At 42.6% G+C, this 23,503-nt stretch overlaps 1 protein-coding gene across 1 annotated transcript in view; it reads right to left on the bottom strand.

Annotated features, from left to right (window-relative positions):
- Window positions 1–17: 17 nt before the first annotated feature.
- The window catches only part of ELOVL6 (ELOVL fatty acid elongase 6), a 24,702-nt gene continuing 1,216 nt past the window's right edge, over window positions 18–23,503 (bottom strand). The window contains exons 2-3 of the mRNA XM_009885481.1: window positions 2,694–2,845; window positions 18–718 (exon numbers count right to left, since the gene is read on the bottom strand). Of these exons, the coding sequence (XP_009883783.1) occupies window positions 294–718; window positions 2,694–2,845 (577 nt within the window). The 3' untranslated portion in view covers window positions 18–293. The remainder of the gene's footprint in view (window positions 719–2,693; window positions 2,846–23,503) is intronic.

Genomic DNA, 23,503 nt, shown 5'->3' with positions numbered 1-23,503 from the left:
TCTTTCCTTTTTTCTTTTCTTTTTTTCTCTTCTTTCTTTTCTCCTTTCTTTTCTAGAGCAGACAGGTACAAGAAGGAAGTTGTCTTTCATCAGCAGTCCTTTGAGATAGAGTAGAATTCAGTGAGTCCTCACCATGATAGGATCATAAACTTACTGGGTTAAACCAAGCTAACTTTCCCTAAGCTGCCAAGTTTTAGCTGCACCATACATATATGTGTTTCCTTGTGCCATTTTCTTTTCTTATAATTTTGTTTTTCTGGATGACCCTGAGCTATGGCTTCTCCTTTCTACCACTAGTCAACCTTCCTTTCTTTTCTGGTTTTGCCGATATAGGCCTCAAAGAAAAAATGGCAGAAGAGCACGAAGTAGCTGAGGTACATGAGAGAGGACCAGATGATGTTCTGCACGTGGGAATGGCACTGGCCCTGCTGCATCCAGGAGAAGACCAGGTAATTGATCACGCAACCGATCAACATCTGAGTGATCTGCGACAAGGTGATGAACATGGCAAACTTGCGTGAGACTCTGAAGCCAGCAGCCCGCAAGGCATAGTAAGAGTACATAACGGCGTGTACTCCATAGTTCATGGTCATGAACCAGCCACCGCCAGCCACCATGTCCTTGTAGGAATACCAAGAATAAAGTAACACAGTAATGTGATGGTACCAGTGTAAGAAGATGAGCTTCTGTTTCCTAAGAATAATGAATATTGTATCACCTGTAAAAAAAAAAAAAAAAAAAAAAAGGAGGGGAGGACATGAGAAACATATTGAACAATTCCATAATTACCGCAGTGCTCTCTTCCCTTTGCCATTGCTGCTGGACTATACATTCTTTTTCAGCACGAAAACCCACCTCAGCTCTAGATCTGAGAGCCTATCTGATCCAAGAGCCAGCTTGGCCCCTAATCTCTATGCAATCTTTGGAAAACCAACATATCCACATTTTCCTGTGTATATAGTCCCTGTTTGAAAACTCCATAGGTTTACTTGGTAGCTCTTTGCTGCAAATGTAATCCACGAAAGTCTGAGGTGAGGTAGGTGGATGTACGTGTGTCACCTCTGACTGTGAGGTTGTCCATTATATACTGTGACCAGAAGAGACATGTAGCTCAACAGAGAGCAGAAAACCTGAAAAGGATGCAGCAGTGTCCTCCGCTTCAAATGCCTACCTGCAAACTGAACTGAGTTAAACTCAGTACAGCCTTGTGAGCTACTGTGCAAAAAGCTATTGCATATGCAACCTACAATACCGAAAGGTATGTAATTGCCAGAAAAAAGGCTTCTAGAAAGAAATTTGGTTTATGTTGAAATGCACATCCTTTTCATGTTGCTGTTGTAGAAACGTAAATTTCATTACTCTTTCCTGCTTTTTTCTTCCTTCTGTTTCTCATGATGCACTGAGCATCTCAACTAGAGAGAAATATATATATGTATGCTACTTGTTTTCTATTGCTATAGACACAGTGTTTCCAAAAAGATCCCTGAGATTTGCACCTGGGGACTTAGTTCTACATATACGTAACCCGGGAAATCCAAATCATGAATATTAGTGATGGATGGAACCAAAACTGCACTGTCTGCACAAGGGCTGTAATAAGCTGTAATGCTACCATTTAATTCATTAGCTGCAAGATGTTCACTCACATTTTAATAAGTAATCATATGTTCAATTTATTGTTACTGTGCAGTTCTAGCTGATGTTTTCCAGTTTTAACAACTAAATTTCAGTGGTTTTGAAGTAATTTAAGCAGCAGGAAACCAATGGATTCTGACACAGCAAGGCAACTGGTATCTGTCTCTTTCCAGTTTTTATGCTGATGAATTGCTGTCCTGTAATTTGCTGAATCAAATTCTCTGCTAAAAGGTGAAGACTTATTTTTGCTGTACGTCTGAACACAGTGAGTGCTGCAGCCCTTTGAGGTTTAGTAAGGGCGTCCTCTAAACTGAAAGCTGGAGGGCTGCTAAATCGCTGCCTCCTCCTTCCCATTAAAACAATCCTTTCTTACACTAATAAGCCACAGGATGAGAACACATGCAGACTGGCTATTAAGTTGGCTTTTTCATGTATATCACAAGTATCCTTATCAAAAAAATTGCTGGAGACACAGGAGTTTATAAGAACCAGGGCTGGAAAAGCTACGGATATTATGGGAAATTGGTTTCTATTTGGAGGAAGCAGACAGCCCCAGCTTTCAATGATTAGGGAGGAAGCACATTGCTGTTCATAATCGTACGCCTACATGTGTATTTAAGGACGAATGCTTTAGAATCGAGGCAGAACCTGACTCAAAGCTTGTTGCTGACACAGCTGCTGTAGCCTAGCCTTCACTTCTTACCCACAGGGCGAGCAACTGCTGATTATGCTACTCGTATTTGCCTACGAGTAGCTAAGGAAGAGGTATGGACCAGATTGCTCTTACCTCTAGACTGCCCTGCTGTGTATCATCATTGCAGTTTATTCCTGGGCTGGGAACGGTCTTGTTCAACTGCACATTGCTCTGACTTCAGCCAAGCTAGACTTAATATCTAGAGACTAAAACATGCAGAGTTTGGGGTTGGTTTTGTTTATTCAGTTTTTTCCTAAGACTAAAATGAGGTTTCGCCAGCACTGAGGCCCTTCTTGTGCTTCCTGCACTGACATTTCTGCTCTAAATTTGTGCATAGTGAGAGAAAGGGAGAGAGGGTACTCACCTAGTTCGGGTGCTTTGCTTAGCACAAATGCATATGCCCAGAATTTGCTGACAGGTCCAATGTAAAAACTCTGGTCACACACTGACTGCTTCAGGCCTTTGGTCATCAAAATGTACAGCATATAAGCACCAGTTCGAACAGCACCGAATATACTTTAAAACAAAAAGAGAAAATCAAGAAAGTTGAGCGGACACTTGAAATCTACATGCCATCACTTCAAACAGTTATGAGAAGGCGGCCATAAATGTGCTGAAATACTAAAGCTGGAGCAACTCTGCTGGCTTCTAGGAAGTTATTCTGAACTCAGATTTGTAAAATGGACTGCAGCTGTATCTCCCAGTGAAAGTCTGGAACAGTAATGTCAATGGTTTTTATTTCATTACTACCGGAATGATCCTTCAGTTTTCAGGAGCAGTGGAAGACGTCTACATCAGCTGAAAACAACATGTGGAGTTTTGATGCTGACAGCTGGGAGACGACAAGAAATGAGTTGCTAAAGGGCTGTCATCAACATCATCAAGCCCAATTCCCTCTTCTGATTTCCTCAGGGTTCTCTCTTGTCTTGTTTGTTACACCCACAGGAGCTCTGCCCACAGACAAACCCAGGCAGGGCAAATAGATTTTGATGGGGGGGTCTCAGTCAGGGCTGGTGTTTTGGTGCACGTGCTGACTTCACACGTCATCTCTTAACAGGTCATTGCTAACAGACAAATTGACTAGTTGAATGGAGTCGTAAACAGCAGATTCACCCTCACCTCATCAAAGTGAGATGCAAGGTAACAGTGTTCCATAAATGAGAAACATCAAGAGATTTGCACTAGTATTAATTACTGCAATTACAGAGGGGATAGGTTAAGATAACAAAAGCTGATGTAAGAAACAAAGGCTTCTGTCTCCACATCAAGGAGCTCTGCAGACGGAATTGCCTCACTGTTTTACGGCAAGAACATGCTTGCCCATTTTCTACCATTGTAGCTTGCTGGCCCTTCAAAAGTTGTGATGAATACTGGGTGAAACAAGCAGCTTTCAGGAAAATGGAGCAAAGAAAGACCCTATCTCCTTTGGGGTTGAGTATATCTCACTTCATGCCTACATTGTTATGTCCCTGTGCCTCTACCCAACTCCATCTTATCTCCCCTCACAACTTTTCTCCTCCTCCACAACTTCTTTGTGACCTTGTCCTACTCATGAATCCTTTGGTTCCTGCTCTGCCTTGGTGTTTTTCGTGATTATCACATGGCAGCAAGCAAACCAAGCCACCTAAAATTGATGTGTAGACACATGTGGGCAATGCAAGCTACCATTTATGCAAAGTGTATGAAATAAGGAACAGTTAATCTGAGGCTATAGATTCTCTGATACTTGTCCTTGTCTTGTGAAGTCAGTATTCTTTAAAATCATCAACGCAGCCTCAAAAGTTGAGGTCTATGGCAGTTCTTACAGCACTTGGTCAGACCAGATGGTTCAAGTAAGCCTGGTGAGCATAAAAACTGTTGACCTAAGTTTTGATTTTTTTTTGCCCAAAGTGTTTAGATTTCCAAATCTGCAGCATTGATATACCCAGTCAAACCTGCTTGCTCCTAAGGAGCAATGCACCTTGCTCTCCCCTGTCTACTGCATGCACTCCGCAACGGAGTGGAGTACCACAGTGCCTGGTGTTCCTCGGGCTCTGTCAGTGGTATCACAGATGGGGCTCTACAGCCAGGTCACACCCGGGGAGAAGTGCTACATCCTGGCTCCTGCACCATTACATTTTGATGCCTGAGGTTTCACTGGGCCATCAGGAAATTCAGAGAACAGCGAGCACTTAAGAAGCTACTATTATTATCTGCTATTTGTATGGTGGCACTTGCTAATGGGGTCTGCTGCCACATGAGCCCTCTTGTGCTACGTGCAAATAAAAAACCATCCTGCTGTGGTACAGGTGTACCAAAGCAGTTTAGTTGAGTCTCGGTTTACCATGAGCACTGCCCAAAGCAATGCACATATTCCCAGGCTGAGGCAAGACAGCCGTCACAGTCTCTCACGTTCATCCACCCCTGCATGCAGAAGAGATAGTGTGCAGTATTCTTGGCATATACGCAGCCCGTAGTGCATCCTCTCCAGGTAGGGTTGCTCCCTCCCAGAAATGCTCTCTCAGCATGCTTTTTCATGCCTCTTTCGGGGATCGGTCCTTTCAATTCAGCAGAGAGTGCCAAAGCCTGCAGGAGGAGTTTTGAAACAAGGTGCAACTCGTTCTGTGTCTTCTCTCTGGCATTTAACACATGCCCCTTTTTTTTTTTTTTTTTTCTCAGGAGTTGCATTTCTCATTCCCAAGAAGACAAGATATCCCGACAGAGATGTGATCCGATCACTTTCTGAGGCAGTGAACTCCTCAAGCTAGCCAGGGCAGGCTGCTGCTTGCACTTATGTTTTGGGTGGTGGCAAAACTGGGTGGAGAAAGATTAGGCAGAATATCTAATGATATGCTGGTGATCCCATGAGCAAATACCTCAGTGGTGACATTAAAATGGGGGAAAAAAAGGAAATTTTAAATTATGAAATCAAATAGCTGCAAGCAATACGCCTTTCCTCGTACAGAAGCTGTATTGCTTTTCTAAAATATCATTTATTATTAAAGTTTTAAAATCAAAGAGAATTCTGTGCCACGAGCACAAACTCAGATGCGCCTGTTTGAGTAGCAGGCAAACGCTGACCTAACTGTAAGTGATTGAGTATGGACCCCTAGGGATTTAATCGGGACTGGTAACAGAGGCAAAGAGTATTTGCCCTGTGGGGATTACAGAGTTTCACTTTGCTGTCCTTGAGATTATAATGATGTAATTCTTCCAATCTTTCTGTTTAGCAACTACTGCAGAGCTCTCCTTGGAGTGCACGCACACGCACATGCACACGCACACTTACATTCACACTCACACACACTTACTTTTCTCTAATTTCGCAGCACGGTGGCTTCCTTTAGTTTCATGACTCTAGAAGAAGTGACTCCAGATACTGCTCTACATTGTGTGAGTCAGACTAATCTGAATTTTTTATCAGTAAATACCAACTTACATTTTCACATAACTCACAAGGGAAGGCTTTATAAATAAGGAGGATGGCAAACTGGAAGTAACTGATTCAATTACCTAAACAGACGCCATGAGCAGGTAGCTGTTTATGAGATGTGCTGCGTGCCAAAACACTACCGTGCCAACAAGCACACACCACCAGAGACAGAAAAAGATCTAACACACGCCTGCAAATGTGCCTTGGACCCACAGAGCCAGGACTGCTTTTTGTGCCTCTGCCACTTAATCTTGTTTGTTCTGTAAGGTAAGATCAACCAGCAAATTTCTATCTTGCAAAGACATGATGTGCAGCAGAGTGATGACACTGCTTGCTCAGTAAATCACTTCTGCTTCATTTTGTCCTCGCCCTGCTCGCTGCTGTAGCTTTTGTGAGGTATTGAAATGAACTGCTTACCAAAGCAGTCTGTCTGGTGGGAATCATCTGCAGGGATTTTAGAAATAAGGTAGCAGTGAATTACTGTACAATTACAGCCTTTTTACAACTAGAGAGACTGATCAGAAACAGACTGCACTGGCTAATGCAGCTTTCTCATCTATTCAGACTCAAAATGTCCTACATTCTCCTCCCTTCAGGCAGTGACTTCTCTGGTAGATTAACAAATGCTCAATTGATATTTTACTGTCCATAACATGACCAAAATGTTTCCCTGAGTAAAGTAAAAACTAACACTTCTTCTTCACAAACTTGTTTTCAGATGAGGACCTCAAAACACGTCCCATGCATGGGTTAGATGCTGCATTAAGGAGGGAAACTGAGGGCTGGGGAGCTAGCTGGTGGGAAGACAAAGCCAGTGTTAGTGGCCAAAGCCTATTACTGCTTTCTGTTCCCTCCATCCTACTTACCAGGAGGGAGTGAAGTACTTGTTTCTCAAAAGCCTGAGATGGCAGCAGGTAGCTCAAGGCTTCAGTTCAACCCCAGCTGCCATCATAGCAGGCCCAGCTCCTCCTCACAGCAAGGAGGACACTGCTCATTTTTGCTAGGGCTGCTTTCTATGCAGACCCATCACTGCACTTGGCTCCTGACACCTCTGGACATCCCAGTCCAGGATCAACACTGCAGAATTGAGTGGGGAATGTGCCTTCCACATTAAAAATAAAAATAAAAATTAACAGTTCAGCACAGAATACAGCAACATTTCCTAAAGGATTTCAGTGCTGTGATAATCACAGAGTGGAAATTCTCTGCTCTGGTTTGCATCTTAAAAAAACACTTTAACTTACCAAACACAACATGCAAACTGTATCTGCAGAACTAGGTCAAGATGGCATAGAAGGGTGTAACATTCTCCACTATAGCTAAGGTGAATGCAAAATATGTTAGCTACAAGCTATATGGCAAAAGTGAAGTATCTTTATTTTCGAAAGCATGCCATCCTGTGTGCATAGCACCAGCAGAGAGCAGCAGGGAGCCTGAAGCCAGCGAGACCCAGCTGTGCTGCGCAAAATTAAGGGCCGGTAGGGACTTCAAGCAGAGCACTCCATACCCAAGCCCACAGGCTGTTCAACACTGGCCCAAATCACTGACGCCCAGCTGGTTTGACCAGTCTCTGAGGTGCCACGGGTGTGCTGGGCCGGTCGGGCAGCGAGCTGGCCAGGCACACAGCTGGAGCTCCTGTGGGTTCAGCTCCAGCTCCCAGCCTGGGGCCAGGCTGCAGAAGAGAAGAAATCTTAGTTCTGCCCTGACCTGCTTACATGGTGACTCACAGTAGTCCCAGTAGGTGAGTCTGTGCCGCGGGAGCACAGGGAGGTGGTGGAGAGCACATGGTCCTCCTCCACAAAAGCCATATTGAACAGAGGGTGGTCCTGGGAGAGCAGCCAAGATCCCCTTACACGTGGAGTCACAGCCCTCAGACTGCAGCCTGCTTGCACCGTAACGGTGAGAAAAAAAGGGGAGCAGGTTCTTTCCTTGTTTTTTTTTGGTGTGGGTTGTTTTTTTTTTTTCTTTTTAGCATGCAAAATATTTCCAGAGGAAGCACTTTGAATTAGAAAGAACTGTTTCAAGGTCAGCAGGTGAAGAACATGAAGCTTCCTACACCTTCCTTTGTGACAAATCAAACCGCATTCACCTTTCCGTTCTGTTCGGCAGGAGTATTTCAGTGGTCAGATCAAGTTTCCCTTCTGCTGCTGAAGAGCTGGTCTCTTAACACAACCAAGTGGCCTTTCGGTGTCCTGCTGATTTAAAACCCGAGGTTCCTCAGACAAGAGGAACAAGTTGTGGTGCTAATGCTGTGGCACAGGAGTGTGGGATGCACAGGGACCCCTTGGTCAGGCACGTCAGAGCGACAGGGTAGTCTGAGAGCAGGCCTAGAGAAAGCACTTACTGTGAAGGGGCAACAGAGTATTTCTGTGCTCAGACAAGCAACAGAAAACATGTAAAATACTACCTGATACTGGGAAAATGCACAAAGAAAGCATCTGTAAGAGACACAACTCTCTGAACTAAGTTTTGTGAAAAGAAATGCAGCTGAAGCCACCTTCATCAGACAGCTCTGAACTTCCCAACAGGGAAGTTACCCCCAAATCAGTAAAGAAACTCAGAAACTCCTGTTATGATCAAGCAGCATGTACTGAGGTGGGTGCATCTCCGTGTGAAGGGATGTCTCACATCTTTCAGCCATTTGCTCGCTGTGCTCTTTGATTAATTCCTAAAAATACGTTTGCAACAAAGCAACGTTGCATCATGACCGGCAGGCTTGTTTTGTAGTTCTTTGGAAGTATTTAGAGCTTTTTTTCTCCACCTGGTAATGGTAAGCTTCTTCCCAATCACTCTTACCTTCTGCAGTCTCATGAAACGTGGTGCCAGAGCACCAGTCCATCATTGACATGCACCAAGTGGATGACACAGCAGGGACAGGGCTAGGTGACAGCTTTCTTAAGAAACGGATGGATCTTGTTATCAGAAATTAAACTGTCTGCAGGAGATTTCTATCTGTCTCCCACAAAACCCTCCTTTGGCCACGTGAGAAGGAACAGTAGTTTTTGCCGACTAAAAAGACAGAGAGACATCTCTGGAGGATGCACTTCAGACTTCTGGAGCGTGACTTCAGACAAAGTTGGCAGACTAGCGTTGGGAAATGGCCCTTTCCAGGGAGGAAGCACACAAGGGTAGGTCTGGCCTGGCAAACAGGGCAGGAGTTCTGGGAACATGCATTTGTATGGTGACCGCACACTATATATACAGCAGTATTTTAAGAACATATACCTAAACTGTTATCTGTGTAGACAGGTGAGATAGTCAGATCACAGCGTGCTTGCTGCTTTGCTGTTGCTGCGGTGATTATACTATCAAACCAGTGGGAAAGATGGAAGATTTGATAAACCGTTGGCCTGCTCCCCACCTGATATATTTTTGCTGTGGCTTCAGGCCCCCCCAGGAGCGGAGTACTCTGGGAAATTGCTAACTTTTGTGTCAAAAAGAGAAGAGCATCAAACAAAATTTTAGAAGCTAAATCGGGAGGTTTATGGGAGTCTGCCCTCATAATCTGTAAAAAAAACCAAACAAAAACAAACAACCTCTATTTTTCCCGATTCTCCTAAGGTATGGCTGTAGTGAGGGTAGTTTGTTTTTAAAGTTGAGCCAAAATGAAAGGTAATGCCCAGGTTAAAGTGATTATCTGGGTGGTGTCAAACAAGGAAAGGATATTAGGGTCTGGTTTGTGCCGACCAGAATTACGGACCAGCAGCCTACTGACTTTTACTGGTGCCTGGGTGCTTATTTAAAGCCTATTGCTCCTAAATTGTTTTGTGGGTAGACATGCCAGACTGTTTCAAGGCTGGGAGAAGAATTAAAACCATGAGCGTAGCCTCCCCAAGAGCCTGCCTGACAGAGACGGCATTCATTCCACTGCGGGGAGGGGACTGGCAAGACCTGCCGTCACACACCAACCTTCCAGCATACAGAAGCAAAGGGCGGGTGAGAAATACGTTTCCTGGCTAATTAAGTTTCCTTAAACTTAAGAGTCCACGGGCACATGTTCACAGGGTACCAGAGAGAGTGAACATGGGCCCTCCAGGACCTCCCTTCTCGGGGGGTGGATGTGTGCAGGAATGTAGCAAAGGAGCAGGACAACCCACCAGAATTCGCGTTTGCTTTACCCTGTTTTCTGACACCCAAGCTGCTCTTGGGTGTTTGTGGACTGGCTAGATTTCATTGTAGCTGTTCCTCCCCTTCTTTTTTTTTTTTTAAAAAAAATGAATCACCTTTTAACTCTTTTCATGTTTTGTTTTGTTTTGTTTTTTTCCCAATGATGCGCACATTCATGCACATCGGGCCAGCTTTGCAGGGGGAAGAGACAGGCAGTACTACCTTCACTGGGCAATATGCAATACATGATGGTGTAATATTAAAAACAAGTTGGATGTTCCAGATGGAATAAATTCTCCAAAAGAAAGGAGGAATTAATTAAGCCTATGACAATTTTAATATATGGTTTCACTAAAAGGTTGTCAGACTACTGTAATCTTATCTCAGATGTGACTCCTGTCTTAGTTTGCCTTGATTGCATTCGAATGCAGTTTCATAAAATCCCGGATCTTCTTGTATTTAAACAGGTGTAGAAACTATAAGGCTGCTTTAGGCTCATCTTCGATTGCAAAATCATGATATTTTTACTGTACGGTGAGAAACTATACACTAAGAAACTGATCATTAAGTACAAATGAAATGCGGGCAATGACTGAAAGATATCATTTGGCTGTTGTTCAGTGACCTACATGGATTTAATAGCTCTTATTTTGATCTCAAGGAGTTAATGAGAGCTGTGGCTAAGTCAGTGCAATATGACATGTCCTCTAATCTCACAGAAAAGCAGCCTAGAAAAGGACCTGGCACCCAACATCCTAAATGGTCAATGTGACACAAGGACAGCCTTTATGAAATATTCATATATATTAATAACTGACTAGAAGAACCAGCTTTGTAAGTCCGCACCTGGTTATTAAAAATATTTTGCTAGGTTTGTGGAACTGAGGGTTACATTTTCCAAATTAAATGTATCAGTCTCTTGGTCAATGAAGGATACACAGTGACATGGTATTCATCTAAGTAATAAAAAAGTTTGAAAAAGAATAGTACTGACTACAGATTTGGTCTCTCTTGACTCATAATATTTATGAGGCATTTTACAAGCATTTAAAAGAGAGGACTTCTTAATAGTGAGTTACCTTGAAACTCTAGAGAGACACTTGTTCAAATTACAGCTGATGAACTTAGCCTAACTGTTATTTTTGTAAGAAACGGCACAGAAAATTAATGTCATTAGGCTGTTGTTTCATCATCCTTCAGCATTTCTGAAGTGCTTTCAAACAAAGTCAAGGTTAGCGTCGGAGAGAGGGAGACCACATCCTGCAGAAAGACTGTTCTTATGAAACACTTGTAAAGCACTTCCCTGTTTTACCTCCCAGAACTGATTCAGGTACCTCCCCAGAAGCCCCCATCTCCTCATCACATCCCCTTGTGACATCTCCATTCTCTCCACAGAGCAGATCTTCTTGTTGCCGTACCAAAATTTTGGTCTTGTCTGCTTTCCAATAGCCAAGTTCCCTACCACCTCCAGTTTGGGTTGTCCCAGAATTACCAACGCCTCAACAATATTCAGGCCAGCAACTGCTTTAGGTCAGTTGTTCCCGTGTGAAGAACTGCTAAGTACACAGCTGTTCATAAGCTGGAGTCTCTTCAGGTCCAGACCTAACTTCCTTCAGACTTCTTCTCTCTGTGCTGGCATCTCCAAGGCCCTTAGCATTGTATTTGTGAATACTTCACAGTCCTTAATGACCTTTACCCTTGTGACAGCCCCGTAAAGTATCGGAGCGTAAGACCCACTTGAAAGACAGAGAGGTGAGGCAAATTGAAATTTAAGTGTCCTGTCAAAAATCTGTGTCTGAGCCAGGATGAGAAATGACGCGCAACATCATGAGTTGTGGTTCAGTGCCATGAGGACCATGAGGTCCATTTGATGTAAGCAGAAAGAGGTCTGAACTCTCTCTGTATCAGTGAAAACAGTATTATTGAATTAACAGTAAACACACTCCAGTAGGAGGAATTTTCTTCAGAGACCTTTGACCTACTATAGATTTTCTTTTCACTTTTTAAAGTTACTCTCTAAACCTTCAAGTCCCAAACCCTCCATCTTAATTACCCAGGGTACACCTATATCTGTAAAGATAAATAGTTAATAGACATGAAAGCTGCTGTTACACCTCTTAACGTCACATTTTCGTCGTCTGCACATCTGATATTTTGGCAACATGCTTTCAAGACCTAAAAATACAGAATGACGCACAGAGAGATATAGTGCAAGTTTACAAAGCTGTGCCATCCTAGAAACACCAGCAGCTGAAAACTTCCCAACCTAGCCAAAGACCAGATGAGAGTAATACATGCCTTCCACAGACTCAGTCAGACTCTTGCTTATCCCTCTGTTTTCCCTTGACATATTAGGCAAATACCAGTGTGGATTTGACCAGACACAGATGAACACCAGCCACAGAGAACACGAACTTACAGAGTGAGTTTTAAGAGCATCTCTGCTTGTATCTCCCCTCTGCTGTCCCACTCCCTGGATTTGTGTAGGACCAGACCCCAGCAGCTGACCCTGCCATAGGAGGAAATATTTGGATTCCTCTACCTCATGGAATTTTTGCAGTTGCTCTAACTATTGTGGCTGGTTTGTATTAATGCTCCCTGCTGATCCCCTTACTCGCACCAGTGAACTCCAGAAGAGAATCAGGTACGGATAAGAATCCGTGGTGGGGGATGGCTTTAAATGCCTAACTCCTCACAACATGGGCAAGTACAAAAAACCACACTTGTGAGGTGGAAAATTCAATGGCAATATACTTTAAAAACTCCTGATTTCCCTTACCAATTCCCTCAGCTGATAAAACTACAAAAATGCAGGTCTTTAATCCCATTCAGCAGCAACTGATTCTGCAGCAACTTCACTTTAAAAGACTTCTTCTATTTATCCAAGTTTTTGATGAAGAAGCCTGAAGACATAACCAGGGAGTCAACCACGGACAAAACCAGAAACCTAAACTCTCACTGTAAAAAGAAAAAATCTCATTATTTTGAAGTCAGTCTTGCAGAGGACTGCAATGCTTGTTTTTTGTATGTTTGGGATTTAGGACTATCATGACACCACTGTGCACCTTTCCCATATTTTCCTTTAACAAAACTAACTTTGGGCACAGATAATACGAAAACACATTGCTGAGTCTTCCCTGGTGCTGATGAACTATGGTAACTATTTATGTGCTTATTCTGCTTATGGCAATTTTAGTGGAAAACTACATTTTACTGTAAAACTGTAATATCAGAGAAGGAGGTTAGTGCTACCGTATTTCACCCCTTTGTAACTGTGTTTAGACAACCATGTGCTCAGTTACCACAATTCAGTTGCTAGCAGACAACTGAAAGCACAGTAACTCCCTTCGGCACCTGTGTCCTCTAAGGCCTATCCTATTGATAAAATTATTTGGGACCATTATTTATTCTCTCACAATGAGTAGGAACAAGAAAAAATTATGGAAAAAGCATCTTGGTCCTGTGATGTACCTTTTTCCTATGGTAACTTAACACCTTTAAAAGCACATTTTCAAAAATTCATAAAACAGTCTTTTAAGAGCACCTAATCTTAATCTCATTCTTTAAAAAGAACACAGCCTATGTGTCTGAAAGGCCGTAAGGTATCTATATTCTTCATAATGACTAAACTAGTGTAATTAAGAGCACAATTTTCACAAATGTTTTAGACTAAGAAATGTTTTTAGCTTCCCATACTCCCTGAAAGCTTGAACTGACTAACGTTTTTGTTCCCACTTGCAATTTTACCTCTCCAGCTGAGGGTACGCGTTACTTGAAAACGTTCATTTTCTTCGAGGAGGTGTATGCGATAAGTAGCGATGGGCAATCTCTGTGGCTCCTCTGCTTTGAATGTCCCGTACCTGTGCGCCCCACAGGGAGCTCCGCTGGTCCTCCCACTCTGCAGGCAGCCTGCTGCCTCCACTTCCCCAGCTGTGCCAACTTGACTGGGTGCATGGCTGTGCTGTTTAACTGGACTGGTGAACGGTGCAGCCAAAACCGTCTCTTCTCCACTTGTTTTTTAACAAGATGATTCCATTGCTGTCAGTCACAGTGGGGAAAATGAAGACCAGGGAAAGCAGGAGTCTTTCCAGCCAGCCTTGGCATTACAGAGTTCAAAATGTGGCACCGTACTCAGAGCACCTACTCTGCTCTGGGAAACCATTGAAAAAGCATTTAAGACACTGGTTTGCATCTCTCTGCTGGATGTGGTTTCGAATATGGTTCCTTTAGAGGGTGACAGAAAATCATAGAATCATAGAATGGTTTAGGTTGGAAGGGACCTCTCGTTCCAACCCCGCTGACATAGGCAGGGATACCTCCCATGAGACAAGGTTGCTCAAACCAACCTGATCCAACCTGATCTTGAACACTTCCACAGATGGGGCATCCACAACTTCTCTGGGCAACCTGTTCCAGTGCCTCGCCACACTCAGAGTAAAAAACTTTTTCCTAATATCTGTTCTAAATCTCCCCTCTTCCAGTTTGAAGCCATTACCCCTCATAAAGCTACATCACTACACGCCCTTGTAAAAGGTCCCTCTCCAGCTTTCCTGTAGGCCCCCTTCAGATACTGGAAGGCTGCTATAAGGTCTCCCCAGAGCCTTCTCTTCTCCAGGCTGAACAGCCCCAGCTCTCTCAGCCTGCCTTCATAGGAGAGGTGCTCCAGCCCTCTGATCATCTTCATGGCCCCCCTCTGGACTCACTCCAACAGGTCCATGTCCTTCTTACGTTGGGGGCCCCAGAGCTGGATGCAGTACTCCAGGCAGGGTCTCACGAGACTGGAGAGGGGTAGAATCACCTCTCTGGTGAAAATCACAGGACTGATTCAAAGCATGGAAACACACTTAGGATATGGTTGAGAATGGAGCAGAAACCATACCAATGCTGTATTAAGTACCACTCCCATTGCATATGCCTGTTACATATTCTCTCTATATAATCCACTGCTCTGAATAAAGAATTAGAGGGCTCCAAAATATACTTACTCAAATAGTTACCACCTCTGCAAGGGCATGAGAACACCAAGAATTTAACAAGACCCAAGAGCAAAACCTTCCTTCTAACATCTTGCTGCCCAGCTGCTCCTCAGCCTCTCCTCCTGCCCATCTCCTGAAGGAGAACAGATGGGTCTTGCAGCTTACCCGCAGAGTACTCCCTTGCTCTCTTTGAAGGTGATGGAGTTCCATTCAGGGTGGAGTCCAAGCCACAGTATTGTAAAGAAAAAAGTAAGAACAGGGGGAGATAAGGAATAACATATGCTCTCAGTGTGGTGCTCACTTACCCTAAAACCTGGTGGTCAGCAGTACTGGAAGTGTTTTATAATGGGGTGCTCTAGTTCTCAATACCATGTGTGTGAGCAAAAGTTGTGCTGATCTTTGCAGTTTTTATCACTCTTTTTGGCAGAAGGCTTTTCTTTGCATAAGTTCCTGCATACTTTGAGGTTTGGGTTCAGTCCTATCAAAATCCCAAAGCAAAATTTGAGAGAATTCCCCTTCCATCTCTAAAAAAACCTCCCATCGCTGAACCAAACACACAAGCCCTGCTTTTCAGACCTTTCTACTGTATCTGATCCAGATGTCTCTCTAGCAAGCTTTTCAACGCAAATCATTTCAGTTTTCAGTTGGGACCAAAACCTGAAGCCAGGCCAGCTCAGAGCGATTTCAAAATTGTGCAAATATTTTACATGGCTCTAAGAAATAATATATCATTTGTGTAGGTTTATAAACCCATAAGCATATGCATACATGTCTGGATGGTTATTACTTTCCCGTGTGATAAATTTTGCGGAGGGAAATGAGGTATATTAAAGTGACAGCTCGCTCTGTGGTTTTCAAGTGAGGGCAGATACTGTGCTCCTTGCATCAGTCTTTTTTTCCTCCTCGGCAATAAATCCCTTCATGTGGGGCCACTCCCTTCAGCCCTTCCCTCTCGTCGGCAGATTTCCTAGTCACAACTCACCTGGCTCCCCAAACCATTTCTTTGTCCTTTTTATTGACAAAACTGGAAAGAAAACCAGGCTTAACTTCCTTCCCTCTCCAGGGACCTCATTAAGCATACCCGAACAGTGACATCTCTGCAGGGCTCCGAATCAATGGACACTGTCATCTGAAGATTTTAATCACATTAACACCACAGCAGAGTCAAATCCATCTGATTCCGCCTTGCTGAAGTGGCAAGCTCAACACTTCTGCCAATTGCTGCAACTACTACTCGGAAGGCTTATTTATATGTGTGGAGAAAAATCAATCTAACACAGCTACTGTCTTCCAGTCCCTCCTCACGGAGCCTGAATTCCCTCTCCATGAAATGCAGTTTGATCCCCCAGACTTGCCTTCTTTATGATTGCGATTAGCTATATTCAGGCAATCCTGAGGAGTAGACTACAAAAATAATCAATAAAGCGAAGCTCTGGGAGCTGGTGGAAGAACCTGCACCACTTATAAAGCACAGCAGAAAAACAAATGCCAGGGCTAGAGTCCAGCAAGTAGTCTTTGCAACAGAAGAGACGATAATTGGTGGAGGTAAAAAGGGTTATGCTCGCATGGAGAGTCTTACACAGAGCACTCGGTGGCTATGCAAGGCCCGCTGGGCTTTGGTAGAGATAAACAAGGAGCAATGGTCAGGCTGAAGGGCAGTTGCACTCAATCATTACCCGAGGAACGTGAGAGAATAGCCTAAGCTGCTTGCAGGGACACCCATGCAACCATACACTGCTGAAAAACACATAACTGTTTTCTTTCAGCGAATGAAAAACAATTTTTCAGCTCTACCCACGCAACCCTGCATCTGATCTGACTTCCAAAGAGTCAGGTACAAACTAATCGATAGCAATTACATATCATCTGGTCTTGCCCTCCTCGATGTGCTGGTACCTGATGCTGCTCCCTGATTATCTGGCACATGGAGGGGAGGAACTTTCAGGAACAGTATTTCTTGATGAAAGCTGTTATTTCCTGAGCAATAACTCACTCTTCCATCACTAAATAATAATTGAACTTTTGTTGCAGCTGAAGATCCCCGGCAGCCTGTGAGGGCTGTATACTCAGTGAGATATTTTTCTGTCAAGAAACATTTCCTAGTTCTTAGATATTTATCTCAGCAAGTTTGAACTGTGACTAAATTACTAAAAAGAAAAAAAAAATCAACTTAAGCCCAGTGTTTGGTGCAATATCTCATAAGAATTAAGGAATCCATCTAAGAATTTCTAAAGTAGCCCATGAGGATTCATAAGCACAGTGTAACTCTTAAGCAATCCTTAATGAATGCTTCAGGGGCATTTGCACTTGTTCCCATGTCGTTACCAAAATTATTCTCAGCATCCAACATTATGTCAAGAAAATTTTAGAGTAACTGTAACATTGCAGTGATTTAAATGATAATCAAACAAAAAGTGTCATATCTATTCCTGCAGGATAAGTTAAAGATACTTAAAGGATCAAATGTATCAAGTCCGTGGAGTAACTACCATGTACAGCATTGAAATGTACGTATCAGAAGTTTGAAATTATACTAGGCAAATAAAGCCAAAAAGTAATAAGGTAAAAGATTTAGCAAGTAATCAAGCTAGCCAACGGCGCTAGCCATCACTAAAGCTGCAAAACAGGCAGATAACAAAGTAAGCAAAATCTAAGTTACAGGAAAAGACTAGCAAATGCTAGAATAAAGAAGGCTTAAAGAAGCTAAAAATTGTAATACAGCTGTAATGAGCTGCTCAGATCCATAAATTTAATGGCAATTACAGGACTGGAGCCCCTGATCTATCTTCCTTTTTCACCCTGTCCTCCCCAGGGCAGTACTCCTGCAAGCTTCTAGAGAAGTTCAGATCTCGGGGATTCGCTTACAGTTGGTAAATAAGAAATGTATTTTCCTTATTCAGCAATCTCGGTAAGATGCCGAATGGTACAGGCACGAGGACGCACATTTGTTTAGAAGGAGTTAAACTCATCACACACCCGTGACTTTGCTAAACCACAGCTCGACACCCGTATGCGACCCTGCGTGCAAACACTGCTCGGTTTGGCAGTGTTTATTAACACGCGCGTCCACACATGCACTGTTGGATTCGATAGGTCATGCAAGTTAACACCTCTCAGTGTTTTATTCCCACTGCCTCCAACAAGCACAAGCTGTTGGGGACTTACTCAGAAGCAAATACATAGAGATTTCTGTTCCCCAGGGATTTCTGCGTGGGGGAGGCCCTTTTACCAGGCACATGAACCAAGTACCGAGGCTGAGTAAAATGCAGAAGTGCCACCACAGGGGGACAGATGGGAGGTTTTATATCTTTTGAATGAATTATCCTTTTTTTTTTTTTTTTTTTAACTCTAGTACAGTTCCCTTCTTAAGCCACCAGACAGATGTTCTTTATTCCTCAAATACACTTTTCAGTCTGCTTCCCATTTAAAACGGAGAGGAAAAGCCTGACTCCCAGGGGCTCTGCTTTGAGCATGACGTTCGTGCTGAGCGCTGGCCTGTGAGGGCTCCCGTGGGCTGGGACAGGGCGACCTCACGAGAAAGGTATAATTCAAGGTGACAAACTGACACTGACAAACTCTCACTGACTGTGAGAGTGGGGAGGGAACAGGGGCAAAATGAGCGCAACAGCTGCTTTCCAAATAATGTATCCCATGCACTTTGCTAAGATGTTAAAGACAAACAAGCAAGCAAACAGTCAGAGAAAAAAAAATGTAAGTTTTTAAAGAAAGGAGGCCCAGCTTAGCAATGAAAAAAGAGGGTTTTCGTAGGAATTTTTAGCCAGTCCTATCCTTATCTCCTGTAAAGTAGCATCAGCCAGGTCTCACAGTGAATCCTTGGTTTACTTTTAATTAGGCCCGATTAGGTAAAAAACAGTAAAACCGGTTTACATTCAAAATGACTTTGATGGACACAACAGCAGAAACAGTAGAGTGAATGAAGAGGTGAGATTTCAGAAGAGGATGGGCACCGCATTTCATCACATGGCATCAATTACAATTCTGGGAATAAAGATATTTGTCATGGGATGCTCTTAGAATAAATAGGTACATATTGGAGATACATCTTCTTGACAATACTTTATTGCTCTTAGTCTATATATTTTTATCACCTCTACACTGTTTTTTTTTTTAATGCCAGCTAGCATTTGTTTTGCAATGTGTAAATTCACCCTACATACCACTGTTTGTATTTCCCTAGTGGGATTACAGTTCAGCTTACAGAAAAGATTTTTTCTTCTTAAACTGTTAAGTCTCATTTAAGGGATTTTTGTCTTCTCTACAATCATTTTGAATTCCTACTATTCCCCCAACTTTCAACTTTTGCTCCAAAATGGTAATTAAAAAGATGTTTCTAATACCTATTATATAAGAAAATCAGCTAAGTACATAAAGATGAACATGGTCCTACAGAAATAAATTAAGTAGGTATACATTAAGCATTTTACTAATTTGCATTCTGAGAAATGTCCCATTGAGAATATGCATTAATGCTTTACAAATATAGGGAATGTATCACATGGAATTCGCTTGCTTTTAAAAGTTTATAAAAGAGAAGATTAGTAATTCACCTTAAATGCTGCTTATTAATTATAGTGTTATTTGGCAAATATTGCTCTTTTCAGTAATTCATTTTCTCTTTAAATGTACCGTCAGGACCTTTATAAAATTTTGGAGTATTTTAAGATTTTGATGGGTTGCTCAGCAACATATGAAATTAAGTTTTGTTTTAATCTCCATGGCAAGTATCTGTGATTGGCAGGTCTTGAGATGGGACGTAAATTTGAATCATTTTGCATCAATTTTCCTCCTTATAAGCATGGTAACTAGAATATATTTTAGAGTCACAAATCCAAGCAGTTGAAATCCTTTCTTCAAACTTATGCTCAGTCTTTTCCATTCAGTTCAGCTCAGCATTGAGTTCCTCACATAAAGACGTATTTTGGACTGCCTTGTCAGGAGCCCTCTGCAGAACAAGTGCAAACCCTCCTATAAAATGCTGCTGTGCTTGCAGTAACAAATCAATTACACCCAGTCTCATAAAAGCAAAGTGAGTCACCTTCTTCCAGTCGGCCTTTTTGGTTGTCTTTCAAATATAAGACCTGTTGCCGTTGGGATACTTCGCTTTTGAGGCTCCAGTTAGCTTTGTGGCAAGCAGCTAGTGACCTCTCAGGTATGTTTGATACCATTTCTACCACTTTGAGAGAAAGTGTTTCCCAGGATACAGGACATTTGGAAATCCTGTATTGACATCAACTGACTTCCACCACTGCTACAAAACATAGCTGAATTTGGATTAGAATCTAAGTGATCTCAGGTGATGATTGATAGTTGCATTATGGTTGTGTGGTTTGGCTAGACAAAGAGAAATCCTTCTTTTCACTGCACCAGTCGTGGTCAGGCTTAGCCTCTGCCTGCAAAATGATTGCATCACATTGGATGTTTTAGCTTCTTCACCTTCCGCATTGAGGTGACAGTATTCCCTAGGGAAGACAACCTTTTACTGTTATTAGTTAGTGCCTTGACCCTGAGGTTCTGTTGGTAGCACCTTAAGGATGGAGAGCAAGTGAAAAAGGTGGCATGCTGCTGTCTTGTGTGAAGACGAGGTGATCAAACACATGTTTAAGCTCCTTGATAGTGATGCTACCCATACACAGACTCTACGGCCTATAAAAGGAATTACAAAATTCCAGCTGAGATGTAATGAAAACATGAATTAATGACTTCGTATCCTTCTGTGAGAGTCCTGGTCTCAGCTTTGCTGATTCCTAGAGATGCCAGCATGATACTTTTGATATACTCCAAGTAAAAAATGCAATGAATGACCCTAACGTTATGTTCAAAGTGGAATGAATATAAAACTGGCAACTCAGATTTGATGTGTTTTTGTGGATTTTTAACCCCAGGAAATAGTCAGAAATACAGGGCTGACTGTCACTTTGATGTGTAGGTGAATCAGGAACAGCTTCCTTGCGGTCTTACAAGACTGAAAAATGAACTTTTGTGTCAGCTTCCTAACAGTTGGTTCCCACTGACACAGAGCAGCAGAGAGCTGCTCCCCCAGGACCTCAGTACATAACTAGGCTGGGCAAAAACATTTAATTAAAGTGTAGAAAACAAAACAAAAGAAAAGACTTGAAAACATTTCAGACAACAATAAAACTTCAATGCTTAGAAGAAGTGAACAAACCTGCTAGAGAGAAAAAGAAAAAACAACCCAAGAAAAATATCCCAAACTAATTTCTCAGCAAAAGGTTTCCGAAGATCATGTTTTCACAGTGGTTTCCAAGTGAAAAGCAAGATTTACTGTCATTGCTCCTACAGAAGTTTTCACTGAGACGTGGTAACCTTATTCCAGAGACAAAATGTTCAAAACTAGTCGATGCTTCCAAAGGGAAATAAAGCTGCTTTTCTGCCTCAGAAATCCTGCTGGCTGCCAGTGTTGACACAAAACTCCTTCTTGATCGAGCTCCTGAATGCTCAGTAAGCCCAGTAGGGTGGTGTAGTTGTTTTGTTTATTTATAAGCGTGGCAAGTTTCCTACTGTAGCTGCTACCACATTTAAATGATCTTGGCAAGAGCGAGGCGTACGGGATACATTCTGAAGAAGGACCGTGTCATTGCCTGGCAGGCAATTTCCTTTTTTTTAAAGCCCAAAACACATCTTTCCAGCCTCTGCTAAGTGCTACTATTTCTGAGGATATTTGAAACAGGTAAAATGGTAGGAGAGCTAGAAGGGAGACAAACAAGGACTCCAGAAAAAAGCTTCACACTGACTGTGAGGCCCAATACTGAGGGCTCTCCCGGCAGGTTTTTCTTCCTCAGTACCACCACTCACAGCAGATAAATACATTACTTAGAATTTCTACAAGGTATTGTAAAAGTCATAGCATTTTAGCATCCCAGAAAGCCAAAGAGGAAGTCTGTTTAAAGTTAAGGAACCATTTTTCTGGATCCATAGCAAGTGTACACAGGCGGAACACTGGCATCTAAATCTATCTGAACTGACCTTCAGAGGAAGCAAAAATGCCACTCAGGCCAAGCATATGTAAATGGAACACTTAGTTATGCAAGGAGCCCGAAAAAAAAATCCGAGTTACTTGGGAACTTCACAGCATTCAAACTCTAGTGCAGCTTGCTTAGGGAGTCAATAAGGCTGAGTGACGATGGCCCTAGAAAGGACAGTGGTGCTGAAACACCTGGAAAAGGATGCTCCAATTAACACTGTTTATAACAAGTCTTCATCGCAGGTTATAATGAATTTTCTGTGTATCCCCTGTTTTCCATGCCAGAAGTCAAGTGGTTTTTTGTGTTTGGGTTGGTTTTGTATGGGATTGTATGTTACCACGGAAGCTACAGAAGTTTCATGCTCTGTCTTAATGCAAACATTTTGCACCGTTTTTCCCCTTCCCTACTTCACTCTTCTGCATACTACTCAGCGAAGTATGAAGCTCTCATACAAGAAGTATGAGCTGTCATACAAAAGTAAAGCTTTCTAAGCATAGCCATACAATTTTCATCATCAACTGGTCCCCACTAGAAAATCCAGCAGCTTAAATGCTCAGTGCTTCTGTGTATTCCAAACATCCCACACGCCTGTCCATCCCTCCCCTCCACCCTGCTGCCTCATTTCCCAATGCGCAGAAGAAAGGGTGAGTTCTGCAGTGCTTGGGGAACAATTATTCCTGAACAGTGCTATTTGAGCTGACGGAGGAAGAAAACCCTGCAGTGATGAATCTCTCTCCAACTGGCCACCGCTTCTCATCTGCACAAGTAGAGCTCACCTCAAGTACCCGCACTGTGGGGCACAGCAAGAGGTGGTCTCTGTGGCAGGCTCATCCTGGCAACTCGTAGCTTCAAAACCATGAAATCCAGATTTTAGATTTCACCCAGCATCACTCAGCAGCTCATGCTGGCCATTTCATGTGATTATGATGGGAAACTCCAATAAACAAGCAAGGAACATGTTGATGTCAAAGTCCACCTAGACAGCACTTTCACAGCATGGTACACATTCTTGCCATTTGTTGACCAGCGCATGGCTTATGATTTTGGGAGGAAATTAATTAGTGAAACTGCTTAAAAGCCTAATGTAATTTTAAAATTCATCCTAGATACTTTCTGCAAAGGATGGTTCTGAAATCATGCTTCCCCACCTCAGATTGGGAATTAAACTACAAGTGCTTTGTGTGAAAGTCAGGTAGTTTCTAGTGGCTACATTCAATAAGAAAATGTAATTGGAATATGCATTTTGGGATCCTGCTGGCTACAAATCGCTTTACAAATTGAGCCACAAACGACACGCCATCTAGGAACCAATTCACCAGCTGCTGAAATTCAGTCATTTCTAGAACAAATGATGACAAGTGCTTATAGGACCCTAACACCAAAACTATGTTAGGCACATAGCCAGAAGTACAGCACCAAATGCAACCAGATGAAAATTATAAATTTCCACAGCATCAGAACTTGCTCTCAAAGTTATCCAGATTGCTCCAAGTTTTATCTGCACTAGGGTATTTTTAAAGGTATCAATGAACTCTTAAAATCAAGCCAACATAAAGTTCTTCTGTTAGCATGTCTTAACTGGATCAGACGACTTAGAAATACAATTTATTTTCCCCTGCCAAAGATTTAGAAAGTGTCAATGTGATAGAACAATTTTGGAGGAAAAGAGGAAAAG

Source organism: Charadrius vociferus, unplaced genomic scaffold (genome assembly GCF_000708025.1).
Source record: "Charadrius vociferus isolate BGI_N301 unplaced genomic scaffold, ASM70802v2 scaffold55, whole genome shotgun sequence".
Taxonomy (NCBI): Eukaryota; Metazoa; Chordata; class Aves; order Charadriiformes; family Charadriidae; genus Charadrius; species Charadrius vociferus.
Note: the sequence above shows the minus strand (reverse complement) of the source record. Positions and strands in the feature narration are given on the sequence as shown.